Genomic DNA, 13,953 nt, shown 5'->3' with positions numbered 1-13,953 from the left:
TATTACAGATAATCCCTGCTATTATAATAAACCTTTCTGTCTTTGAATCTATGTAAGTGGATGGTCATTTTCTAATAAACTTTTTTTCTAATTATTTATAGTATGATGTCGAAGTGTTTGACGTCACCCTATTCCCACAATCACCTATTTCTACTTTCCATTATCCCCATTGCTATTATTAGGAAAGTTATGAATTCTCAGATTCATTGAAACAGAGACAAGCAGAGTCCTTGATTAAAACAGAAGCTTCCTAAGTTCAAGGAACACAGGAGTCGGGGCCTTATTTATTATAGTCACAGAACTTCTATTGGTCAGGCTCTTGTCTTGTTAACTCCAAGGCTGAATCTCATGGACCACAGGGAAGTTACGTTTTAGAAAGATTCACAGCTCAGTTTCTAAGGGATGCAAACGAGCAGAGCTTCTGCGGGGTAGCCACTGCCTCGGAAATGGGGTACAATTGAGCTGCTCATTTGGGGGCTTAGTGTACCTCTCATGGCAGAAACTGTTGAGAAATGGGAGGTGAACTGTCTGTCCAGCCCCCTGCCTCCAGTATCTGTCTAGATATCTGTCTAGTCCAGATGTCTGGACTGGTGTTTTGGTCACATCCTCAGAGGTAGCTTCTAGGTAGCTGTGTAAAAGAAGAGGCAAGATAACAACAACAACAAAACAGATGGAAACTAAAGCTCCCAAACACACTGGCATTTGTGGCCTCCAGCAATGGCAAAACCTTCCAACCTCTGGCCAATGAGAAGATTGAAGGTCCTTGTTCCAACACTGCGTGACCAGCCTGTGTTATCATTATCTGCTCTCATTATTGTTAGCCATTTTCTTCATCTAGATTGCAGTTTCATCGGCTAAAGGACAGATTTTTAAATGTTTTATATATGAGTCCATATATATCTTATTTTAATCCTATATCATACAATTTTAATGCATTTGAAGTATCGCTAACTCTGGAAATGCATTCTGAAGTATTTAAAAGAGCATATATTACATGGTTGTATTAATAAGAACTTCATGAATTTATAATAGGGTGTATTCAATGAGATGTCAAGGACTTTCTGTAGCCCTGAAACAATCTTTAGCTTAGGCATGCTAGTATAATGTGAAAAGTTGGGTGCAGATCAGTTAAAAGGCTTCAAATTATGGAATAGCACAATAAGGTTTGAAAAAATAACATTAATATATGTCATTAAACTTAAAATCTATAACTTCTTAATATCACCCATCATGATCAGGACAGATATTCACTATTCAGTATTATTTATGGACATACTCCATAAATATGGGAAAAGATAATGAGTCCAATGGGCACTCTATTTACTCAGAAATTTCAACTGGGGACACATGATAAAATCAACACAGATACTAACATGTGTTATGATATTCATTATGAATTGGTAAGAGAGGAAAATACAGGGACTCTAAAATGTAAACCAAAAGACATTAATGTGTTGGGAGATGAAGGACTTCTTTGACAGAAGTAGAGGTAGCTATCTTGTTGAAAACATCTCAGTGATGAAGAGACACGAGCATGGGAAAGGTTGACTAAGGAGTCACAATCGACAGGGAGGAGGAAATAAGCATATGAGGTCACGCATTGATCTGATGGGAGGACACTGAAAGTGGAGCACAATAGTGAAGGTCCCGAGCAGGAGCAGATAGCAAATGAATGGGTAGACGATGCTGCCTAGATAGCTGTGGTAGATGATTGTGTGGACCTGAATTACTACAAAGGCTGATAGATTGGTTAAAACTGCAGACTATGAAGGGTTCTAATTGTTGCCGGCCCAGAGCCTAATGACAATTTATCTCGGGCTATCTTAGTCCTCTGAGTAGCCACTTCTTGCCCACCTCTGCAGCAAACTGTAAGACTAAGCATCCTGTCACTAACAAACAAAGACTTTTTGGAATTTATGAACTTAACAAAGCCCTAGTTTTCAACAAACAAAAGGCAGGTTGTGGAGGACACCTTTAATATCAGCACTAGGGAGGGAGAGGCAAGTGAATCTCTGGAGTTCGAGGTTAGCCTGTTCTACAGAGTGAGTTCCAGGAGCTAAACAGGGAAACACTGTCTTCAAAACAAAACAAAACAATAGAAGGTTTGTCCTGGAGAGATGGCTCAGTGATTAAGAGCACTGGTTGCTCTTCTAGAGGTACTAAGTTCAATTCCCAGCAACCACACAGTGTCTCACAGTCATCTATAATGGGGTCTGTTGTACGCTTTTATCACACAGGCATGCATGCAATTAGAACACTCATATACATAAATAAATAAATATTTTAAAAAGGCTGAGTTATCAGGTACCATTTGATGGCTGTAACTGAGATCTCTCTACTTTGCTTTATCGACTTAATGCTTTTACCAGTGTATTTAACAAGTACCTTGTTTTATGAATGTCTTTGTCATATAAAAGTTTTATAGAATTTCTTCCATGTTGGAAATTGGAATTCATGGTAACATAAATCTGTGTTCCTGAGACAGTATCACTCCTATTCAGTTTCAGAATAAACTATCTTTGACTAGAGAAAAGAGAATATGACCAGTGTTAATTATTGCACTAGTATAAAAGGTCAACTTCTTGCTGTTGTCATTTATCCACTCCATGAACTTTCAGTCAGTTAAAGCCAGCTGTCCCCTCCCTTTCAGTCTCTCTTTCTCCTTGTCTTCATCTTTGTCCTCCTTCCTCTCTAATTTATTCCCTTCTCCCCTTTTCTGTTATTTTCAAATCAAAGAATTGGAAGGCGATTTGAATGGAATTTTTTTATAATCAGAAATGACAGTGGGGACCCTAAATATTTTTCTTCTTTAAGTTGGAAATCATGAAATTAGCATAATTACTATGCTATTATTAATTATTGAAAATTATAAAAATTGGTTGGAACATATACATAAAAATTGCCACTAGAACTCCTAAATTCCTAGGTCTAGTGTTTAGCTATGTTGTTGTAGCATTTTCTGACTCCTGTGCCTATTGGATTGGTCATTGAGAAGCTATGAAGGGTTCTTCTGTTTTCACCTCAGATGTGGATGAATGCTCTGAGAACATGTGTGCACAACTGTGTGTCAACTACCCTGGTGGCTACTCTTGTTACTGTGATGGGAAGAAAGGATTCAGACTTGCCCAAGATCAGAAGAGCTGTGAGGTAAACCTTTTAAATTCAAACTTCATACCAGGCTGGACTGGTGTAACATGCCTTTAATCCCGGCACCTGGGAAGTAGAGGCAGGAGGATCTCTGAGGCTAGCCTGGTCTACAGAGTGAGTTCCAGAACAGCCAGAGATATACAGAGAAATGAGAAGAAAGCAAAAACTAAATGAACAAACAAAAAATCTTACCTCTTTTCTTAAATGAAATACCCATGTACCCCCTGGTGCTTCAGTGAAAAGTGTTAATATTCACTGAAAAAATTAAGTTGAAACAGAACACAATGTGGAAATAGGTGAGTTTACTGTAGAATACTGTTATGCCCGTATGCATTTAGTCGTCTTCTTCTTCTTCTTCTTCTTCTTCTTCTTCTTCTTCTTCTTCTTCTTCTTCTCCTTCTCCTTCTCCTCCTCCTCCTCCTCCTCCTCCTCCTCCTCCTCCTCCTCCTCCTCCTCCTCCTCTTCCTCCTCCTCTTTCTTCTTTTTCTTCTTCTAACATCTCCAGAACAGACATATTTTCTGAGTGCCATTTTTCTGCCCTGATGATTCTCACTTGACAGGGCAATGGTTATGCCTTTGCCCTTTATCAGAAAGCCTCCAACAAGGGTGTTATCCATTAAGAAGTGTTGGGATCCTGGAACCAGGTTTAGATAGCTATCAAGTAATGACCCCTCTGCAATTCCCTGTGGCCTGTTTCCTCCCAGTCTCAGACAGAGAACTCAGATCTCATTTCTCTGACCAGTAAGTAAAGCCTGGCAGTTCTAGTCTTTGGTTTCACAAGGGTTTGGTTGATTATGAAGAAGGCATCTATCTCCAATGTCCTCTAATACCACTAAAAGAATATTACATAGAAATTTTAGTGGCAACATTTTCTGAAGTCCTGTATTACATTCTGACAAGATTGTCCACTTCCTGTTTGTGCTTATAAGTGTTCATAAACTTCCCAGTGGAAACAAATTTGTCACAAGAAGATTTAGTAACTTTAAATGTATCATAATTCAGAGACCAATTATGTTCATCAGTTTGTCTCAAACATGCTTGTCAACACTCAAACTTAATGCATAGTTGACCCAAGAAATCAATTTATAGGATGGTTTTAATTTTTCCTTTATTGAATAAATAAGTCAACATTTGTCTCTCCCACTTCCCTCTTTTTATCCCCTTAAGGCATACATCCTAGTGATTCTTTCTGTTCTTGCATTTTAAAACATGGAAAGGTGAAATTATATATAATTATGCAGAAGACTTTTTACAATTCCCAAATAATGATTTCACTGTGTACAACTATACTTATATGTATAAACTGCATGTGCACACACACACACAAATACACACACACACACACATGTGCATGCACATGTGCACAACCAAGATGGATCAGTATATGCTTAAAACAATAAAAGTCACATTACGCACATGAAGAAGGATCAGGAAGATAGTGGGTATAGATAATAATTCTGGGGCTCCTCAATTGAAAGGCCATGTAGTAGAATTTCTTTTATAGTTTAATCCCTTGTTATTTCAGTAGTAATTCTACTATAATAATAATAATACTATTATCCACCTTGTATTGTTTATGAAGTTTTTTAGAGCTCTATTTAATAACTTCAGAATCCATATCAAGGTCATGACCTTCACTGTACCCAAAAAAAATCTCATCTCCGGATAACTTTGTATTTTAATGTTGCTGTTCAGCTTTAAGGAACAAATACTCGATAAAAGATCACATGACTTTGAATCATTTTTATGTAAATTTTTCAGAGAATGAGATGCTAATTTAGGTTTATTCCCTGCTGAGATGTCAGTATTCTCTTGAGTATCTAGATAACACATTTTTGCTTTCAATATCTTAATAACTAAATGAATAATTTCAGACTATATATGCAAACTATATAATGCAAGACATTGTATAGTTTGTTGACAACTTGAAGTAAAAGTTTGTACTTAACACTGAGGTATGTGAAAGAAATAATAAAGATAATCTATAGCCATGCTGTTATACTTTTGGAGGCTTTATGAATGGGTTTTGCAAGGAAATGGAAGATATTCATTATTGTTTGCAAAAACATTATGATGTGAGGTTGTTTCAGAGGATATTTTGGGAACTAAAGAGAGAAGAGAAACTTCAGACAATAATCCATGCATTTTGTTTTCCTCCAGGGCATTCCAGTGTGCCTTCCCTTGAACCTTGATAAAAATTATGAATTATTATACTTGGCTGAGCAGTTTGCAGGAGTTGTCTTGTATCTGAAATTTCGTTTGCCAGAAATCACCAGGTGAGGAACCAATGTAAGTGGGAATTCCTGCAGATTAAACAGGAGAAAAGAGAAGGCAGCTGTAGGTTTGTTATCAATCTGATAACTTATGTATATTACCATTTTGGTGAAGTTCACACATGTAATTTTTATACTAGAGCCTTTTAAAATTCACCACAGCTGACTTTCCCAATGCAAGATTTCTTTTCCCTGTCATTTTCCATTTCCCAGTGGTTACATACTGGGAAAATGGCAATGTAGATCTAAGCTACTTACGAAAATTTAACCCTTTTTTTACACACTCCAAAGTCTAAGTGAAATTGTCAGTGTATCTAAGGAGTGTCATTACATTGAAAACTAATAAGGAAAATTAGCAAGATGTCTCAATTATTATTCTAAAGAAACGGTTAATTAGTTTGGCAATTTGAATACCTCAGCTTTTGCCCCTGTAGTTAGACTGACTTTAGGAAAAATATTTCTGTTTGTGCTTCTCATTCATGATTCTCACTGATCAATTTTCTCTTTGCATACATGCTGCAACTAGAAGCAGTAAATCATAATTTCGATGTAATAAAGAGAAGGGAAAATTATTTAAAGTTAAGTTTAGAGGCTAACTTTTAAAATCGATTAAATAAGCATGAATATGTTGAAGGAGCTGTGGGATGCGTTCCTGCCACTCTGCTCCCGGCCGCCTGGCTAGCTTATGCCCTGAAATAAGAACACACAAATTGTAAATTGTATTCTTTTAAACACTGCCTGGCCCATTAGTTTCAGCCTCTTAACCCATTTCTAATAATCTGTGTAGCACCACAAGGTGTGCTTACCAGGAAGATTCTAGCCTACGTCCATGCTGGGTCGGAGCTTCATCGCGTCTGCCCCAGAGAGAAGAGCTATCGAGTCTGAGCTCACTTCCTCTTCCTCCCAGCATTCTGTTCTGTCTATGCCACCCACCTAAAGGCTGGCCTATCAAATGGGCCAAGGCAATTTCTTTATTAGCCAATGACCTTCCTCCATCATGAATGTTTAGAATTTAATTAAACATAGATCATTCACTAATCAATTCAACTGAATGTGTAGAAGTCTTATCATGAAAGTGCCCAGAAAGTTATTCTAAGATTCACTAAAGTGCGTATGTTTCATGGACATCCAATTTCTCTCAATATCTGGTTTTGCCATAAACATCTATGAACAAATACTGTTTCCATCTGATGAGACATAAGCTGTTCTTTGCTATAACAACAGTGAGGATGAGGAAGAAAAGTGTTGCCATGTATCTTTATTTACTTTCACATTATTTATTTCTTTATGTCAACTCATTCTAACTTGGTACCTAACACTGGATCAGATTTAGCAAACCAATTTCCCCAGTATTCCTTAGTTTCCTCATTGATTTATTTACTTTACACTTGCAGAAGTGTAGTATCTTTTAAACATTCCATATTAAATGCACAGCTTGATGAATATTTATAAAGTAATTTCCTTAAAGCAAACCTCTTCACCTCTGTTTCCCATAACCACCTGCTTCCCTTGGCCTACCAAATGTTGACAAATTCTGTCTCTTTTCAACTCTACGGTACTTTTGAAACCTAATTAATTGGTCCCCAATGTAATGAGTCAGGATGTGATGATGTATTCCAGAAAGAACATATGCAGAACATGACTCTTTGAAATACTGTTTAGTATTATTTTACAAAGAGAAGGAAATTATCTCCATAATAGGATCAACTCCTGGAAGATCATGGCCAAACACAGATTTAGTTTTTGGCAAGATAGTTTTTTCTTCACATCAGCCAAATGCTCAGACAATTGTGAAGAAGGACTCAAGTCCTTGTGCCAAGAGAAATGGTTCTCTTTCTCTCTTTCTTTCTTTCTTTCTTTCTTTCTTTCTTTCTTTCTTTCTTTCAAGATATGAACAGGTCTGTGCATTCCCATTACAGAGTTGTCCTTTCAACACAGTTCGCTCCACGTTTTGTCTGTCTCAAATACTTACTTGGAAATTCAAAATACGGGAATATTTATCCTACTTCTTTTTCTTTGTTTCCTTTGGGGAAGGTCTGTGCCCATCACAATGCTGCCTTTGTGACTGTTTTGCAGTGATGCGACAGATATATGGTATTCTTAGCAACAACCCGAAGTCTGGACTCTAACTCAGATTCTTTTGCTTAGTTTACATGATAAATACTTATACAACTGTTTTTCCTTTTTCCTGTTTATTTTAAAAACAGTTTTATTAGTTGATGCTTTGGGCACCTTCATGCTGGTTTCCACTAACACATTCTAAGGGTAGGCACTCAGTCAATACCCCACACCCATCAGATTTTCCTTCTTGTACTAGCTATATTGTACATATACCCAGAATCTTGATAACAATAAGCATTATTAGAGTGCGTACTTCCCCAATGACTAGCTTGAAGATGTTTGTTAAGCTTAATTCTCATGCATCCTACTTCATGATTTATGCAATTACAGTATCAGGAAAGCATTTATCTTTTTCTTTCTTACTTTCTTTCTATTCATTCCCCCCTCCTTTAATTCCTTCCTTTCTTTTCTGTGAAACATTTCAATACACTTTGGCTAAGCTCTTACTCAGCTCCTTTAGCTTCATTTTGGCACTACTGTGTGTTCCCCCCCCCCCCCCTCTTTCTGATGAATTCAGGACATTTTTGTCTATGGAGAGCTTAAGTGACACAGTACCATAGTTTTGTTTTGTTTTTCAAGACAGGGTTTCTCTGTGTAGCCTTAGCTGTTCTTGGCTGTCCTGGAACTTGCTTTGTAGAACAGAATGGCCTCAAACTCACAGAGATCCACTTGGCTGTCTCCCAAGTGCTGGGATTAAAGGTGTGTGTCAACACTGCTCGACAGTAGCCTAGTTCTTATATGGACTAAAAGCAAATATCCCTCCAATCATGTCCCATATGAACTTGATGTGAAGTGCTCAGGGCATATGCCTTTGGTTCCAAAATTTTTGGTCAGCCCCTGATGATCAGCATCCTGTCCTGAATTAATGCTGATTCTTTTTAGAGACTCCATAAAAGTTTACTTATATATTTAACCATCTGAAAGCCATCTTGTGGAGAGCTGTGAGTGATCATTTCCTGGCATTTGTGAAATCAAAAGGAGCTTATGCCTTTTGCTAGATAAACCAAGTATGTCATTGTGACATCGTCTACTAATCACTCATGGATTCAGTAAACATGTGCACACACACATGCACACATTCCTTATTCTAACATTTAGAGTATATAAAAGGTCCCAGGGAACCTAATATCTGTATACATACATTAATTCTAGTATCTAAAAGATGCCTTCAAAACACCACCATAAATGAAAAACATTGAGAAAAAGAGACTCCAAGAATAATCAAGAAATTATGATAACCAGGTTTTGAAACATACATGGAACCAGAGACAATCCAGGACCTTTTAATGCTGCTCTTTTAAATCCTTTTTTCAAGTCTTCTTTTTAAATCTCAGGGAAAGTTTTCTCCTTCAGTGTAATAGTGTTTGGCAATATACGGTCTGTGTGTGTTGGTGGACACATTGAAACATCCGAGTTCCTCACAAGAAGAGTATCTCTTTGTTTAGATTTTCAGCTGAATTTGATTTTCGAACATATGATTCAGAGGGCATCATACTGTATGCAGAGTCTCTCGATCACTCAGATTGGCTCCTGATCGCACTTCGTGATGGAAAGATTGAAGTTCAGTTTAAGAATGAATTTTCAACCCAAATCACAACTGGAGGCATTGCTATCAACGATGGTTTATGGAATGCGGTATGTTTGGGATTTTAAAGTTATCTCTTTGATGCACTTTTTGTTAAATTATAACCTGATTGTCAAACCAAATTATGTTGGATCACCCAATGTTACATGAACTGCATTCTATGCACTGTTAGTCCCAGTAGCAACTTGAAAGATTGTTCAAGTTGCTTATTTGAGCCACTCTGTTGTCAAGTTTCCATGTTCAGTAGCAGTTTTTTTGGGGGGGTGTTGTAATATGAGTGGCGGGGCTGCGTCCCCAGCACCCCGGCCGCCTCACTAGCTTATGCCCCGAAATAACAACACACAAACTGTATTCATTTAAACACTGCTTGGCCCATTTCTATCTAGCCTCTTCTAGGCTAATTCTCACATATTAATTTAGCCCATTTCTAATCATCTGTGTAGCACCGGTCTTATGGGGAAGATTCTAGCCTACGTCCATCCTGGGTCAGAGCTTCATCGCGTGCATCTGCCTAAGAGAGGGAAGCATGGCGTCTCTGCTCCAGAGAGCAGACCTGTCGAGTCTGAGCTCACTTCCTCTTCCTCCCAGCATTCTGTTCTGTTTACTCCTCCCACCTATGTTTTAACCTATCAGGACCAAGCAGTTTCTTTATTCTTTAATCAATGAAATCAACAGATTGATATATGACACTCCCACATCGGGGGGTGGTGGTGGTGGTGAATATTGGATCTCCTCTCTAAGTCAGGAATCATTAGCAGGCATAAATTAATATGAAGACATCTCTGATCAAAGGAAATCACCCTTAGTTGTTATGAGGCTTTTTGTTGTTGTTTTTATTTTTATTTTTTCGAGACAGGGCTTCTTTCTGTAGCCAGAGATCTGCCTGCCTTTGTCTCCCAAGTTTCGGATTAAAGGTGTGCGCCGCTACCTCCCAGCAATTAGTTTTTCAATTAGAGAAATGTATGTCATAACAACACCGAAAGGTTAATTCAATTTTAAATGTAGGTTTTATAAATAACTAGCCAATTCTGAACAAAGAACATACACTTATGCATTTAGCAACCAGAGTACTTTAATATTTTCATACAATTCCTTTAAGTTTGGTTTCTATTAATAATTGAGGTCATGTTTTTAATCAGTTCAGCCAAAAATGAGACTTTTCTTGGAGAAAAGATTAAGCTTTGTTGATAGTGGGGAGAAGTGTGGGAGAGCCATTGGTTTGGTCGGCATTCCTCAGCCATTTCAAGAGTTTCCACCTGAGAATGCAGGGCTTTTCGAGGTAAGAATGTAGGATGTCATGAAGAACTTTCACTTCCAGGTTTTATATTCAGTATTTATGTTCATTGGTAAACTCGTATTCAGTGATGTGTTTATGGTTTAATTTAAATTGCCCTTTATAAGATTTATAAAATGTGTGCGTGCACATGTATGTGTGTGTGTGTGTATATAAGCACATCTGTGTGTATGTTCTTAGTCTGAGGTTTAGTGTCTTCCTCTTGCTTTCCACCTTAAATATTTGAGATGGTGTCTCTCACCTGGAGCTCACTGCCTTGGCAAGACTAACTGTCCAGTGAATTCAAGGCATCTGTCTGTCGCTGTCTCCCAGCACTGGGATTATTGATGCACATCATAGTAAATGGCTGTGTGTCGGGTCCTCACGCTCGTGTGTCACTTTAACTGAAAAGTGCTCACTTAAATTACACAATAAACTGAACATCTATTTGATAGCATTGGCTTCCTTAATTTTGAAGTATTTTAAATTTTCAAAATATATTTTAAAAATAATAATTTAAATATAAAACACATGAATCAGAATTGTTTTATAATTCACAAGAATTCTATAGGCTGTGCAGTGAATAAGAAGTTACCATGCTAAAAGTCAAGGAAATTATCCTACCTTAGAAGTGATTTTTGTCACTTATTTTGTATGATCCAAATACTGGTTCTGCAACTCATCCAACAAATATCTACCGAGCCTACATTTGCTGATCCTTCTTCTTCCAAGCAAGGGTCCAATGATGAATGCCGCACTCATTGGTCACATGAAGCTTACATTCTAACACTGAGTGGCAAACTGCAGATAAATGATTTCAGGTGCTCATTGATCCTATGAAGACAAAGGAAAGCCAGGCAAGGCGTAACACTGAGTGTGCACATGGTCGGTGACCGTGTGAAACTGAAAAGGTGATTCTGATAGGGTTACATCCGAGAAGGGGCTTGAGAGAACAAGTCATGAAAAATGTGGGTGAGATTATCAGGTGAATCTTTGCAAAGTAAACAGCAAGTTCCATGTCTCATGGAGGAGGACATTTGGTGTGTTTGATGAACAGCACAAAGATGAGTGTTGATGCATTGGAACGGGAGAGAAGAATAGTTTAAAAATGAAGTCAGAACCGAGGTCTGGATAAAGGCCTTTGGGGACCACAGGGAAGAGTTGGATGTTATGCTATGTGGGAAGTCCTTGGATAGTTTTGAGAAGTGACAGAATGTAATTTACATTTTAAAGAATGGTTCTGATCAGAATATGAGGGCTTTTTGGAAACCACTCAGTAGAGAGTAGGGCAGGGGCTGTGAGCCCATTGCAGTGAACTGGGATGGGGTAGACTGTACTACCCCATTGCAGAGAACTGCTTGGGGTTCTTGTAGCAGGATGTGGAAAAGTGGATGCAGTCTTGGCACATTTTTTTTTATGGTAAGCCTTCACTCAAACTTATGTTAGTGTTTTCTAATTGGTATCCACTTTAGTAACATGAATCCACAGATATAAGCAGGGTATAACCATAATTACAAGTGAGCCCAGCTTATACAAGTAAAGTTTTGCTTAAAGGGGTCTCATGCAGGTACATGAGTTAGAAGCATGTGTCTTGAATTATGGCCAAACTGTTTTTAAAACACAGAAATACTAAATCAAATCTTGAAAATATAGATGTTGTTTACACACTGATATAGTCATATGTTGCTTGTATCAGAGATGCAGGACAACTAAAGGATTCGAGTGACTTGTACTTTGTTCCCAAGGAATCAATACTGGTCAAAGAGAAAGGGGATAATTGTACATATTACCGTGTTTACATTGCTATTGCTTGCTTTCTGTTATTGATTAGTAAGCCTTTGCATCATGCATGTGGCAATCTTATGTGAGGCAATTGCAGTAACCGTCTTCTGATTATGTAGGAAGACTTTTTAGTCATGCTTACTGCCACTTTGAACCATTTTTTTAAAAACCAAAGTTCCTTTAAAAATTCTTAATTACAATGATTTGATGTCTAAGAACTAATTTCAGATTTTGAAAAAAAAATACAGTTTGCATGTGTTGCACAGAATGCTGGACATTACTGATTTCTTATAAATAATATTATAAACTTACTATTTTATAGATTCTGTATGTATAATGCATTGGTTGCAAAGTAAGAGTACTTAAAATTTCTTCACGTAAAGAGCTTTACCTTTAGTTTTGAAATTTTACTTTATGACATTGTGGTGGATTGAAAAAAAAAATAGACCCCAAAGGAAGTGGTGTGCTCTTAGGAGGTGTGGCCTTTATGGAGGAAGTGTGTCACCGTGGGGATAGGCTTTGAGGTCTCTTCTGTTCAAATTTTGCTCAGTGTGACAAACAGTCCACTTCTTGTTGCCTTTTGATCAAGATGTAGCCAAAACCATGTCTGCCTGCATGCCAACATTCTCCCTTCCATGATGATAATCGACTAACCCTCTGAAATTGTCAGCTACCACCTCAATTAAATGTTTTCCTTATAAGAGTTGCTGTGGTTCAGATAAGCACTGTGCCGAACTAGGTAGTCCAGTGGAAGAGAGGGTGGATGGGCTTATGAGCAAAGGTGGGGTCAAGATCATGATGGGGAAACCCACAGAGACGGTGGACCTAAGCTTGTGGGAGCTCATGGACTCTGGATGGACAGTTAGGTAGCCAGCATGGTATCAACCCAGGCCCTCTGCTTTTGGGTGACAGTTTTATAGCTTAGTCTTTTGTGGGGCCTCTAGCGGTGGGACTAAAACCTTTTCCTGATGCATGAGCTGGCCCGTTGGAACCTCTTCCCTACAGTGGGATACCTTGTGCAGCCTTGATGCAGCGGGCAGGAGCTTGGTCCTGCCTCAACTTGATGTGCCATGCTTTGTTGATCCCATGCGGGGGCCTCACCCCATCTGAATAGAGAGGGAGAAGGAGAGGATCGGGGAGAAGGTTGAAGGGAGGCAGTGGGGGAGAGGAGAGGAGGGAGGGAAAACTGTGGTTGGTATATAAAATAAATTAAAAAATGAATAAAAAGAAAAAGAAAGTTTTACTGTGGTCATGGTGTCGCTTCAAAGCAACAGAAACTCTAAAACATGAGTAAAGGGGTTAAAAATGTAGATTATAACTGAATGTTTAAATGCTCATGATTTTAAACAATAAAATGAGATCTACTTTTGGAATCAAGTTCTATTACCTAAAATGAATCTTTATCACAAATTAAAATTTTTTACTAAATTGATTGCCATAGAAAATTATTTAATGGAATAATAAGGTTTTTCAGCTATCTCAAATAGCCATGCAGTGATGTTTGTTTTGTGTTTTTAATTGTAGGTGTCGGTGGAAGAATTAGATGACAGTGTGAGCATTAAAATAGCCAAAGAAGCTGTGATGAACATAAATAAACTTGGGAGCCTTTTTAAACCTACAGATGGATTTCTGGACATCAAAATATACTTTGCAGGATTACCTCGGAAAGTGGAAAGTGCGCTCATTAAACCGGTAATGGCGGAGCTCATGCCATTCATCTTGGGTGAATTCCTTTGTCTGCCATAGGATTAACGATGTGTTTTCATGACATT

At 38.0% G+C, this 13,953-nt stretch overlaps 1 protein-coding gene across 1 annotated transcript in view; it reads left to right on the top strand.

Annotated features, from left to right (window-relative positions):
- Pros1 (protein S) overlaps positions 1-13,953 on the top strand; it is a 67,449-nt gene that overhangs the window by 38,733 nt on the left and 14,763 nt on the right. Inside the window, exons 8-11 of the mRNA XM_041678558.1 lie at positions 3,026-3,147; positions 5,308-5,423; positions 8,987-9,176; positions 13,706-13,873. Of these exons, the coding sequence (XP_041534492.1) occupies positions 3,026-3,147; positions 5,308-5,423; positions 8,987-9,176; positions 13,706-13,873 (596 nt within the window). The remainder of the gene's footprint in view (positions 1-3,025; positions 3,148-5,307; positions 5,424-8,986; positions 9,177-13,705; positions 13,874-13,953) is intronic.

Source organism: Microtus oregoni, unplaced genomic scaffold, assembly GCF_018167655.1.
Source record: "Microtus oregoni isolate MIOR12 unplaced genomic scaffold, Mior012 000030F_ref0000283, whole genome shotgun sequence".
In the NCBI taxonomy this organism is placed as follows: domain Eukaryota; kingdom Metazoa; phylum Chordata; class Mammalia; order Rodentia; family Cricetidae; genus Microtus; species Microtus oregoni.
The sequence above is the reverse complement of the archived record's forward strand: the minus strand, read 5'-3'. Positions and strand labels throughout refer to the sequence as shown.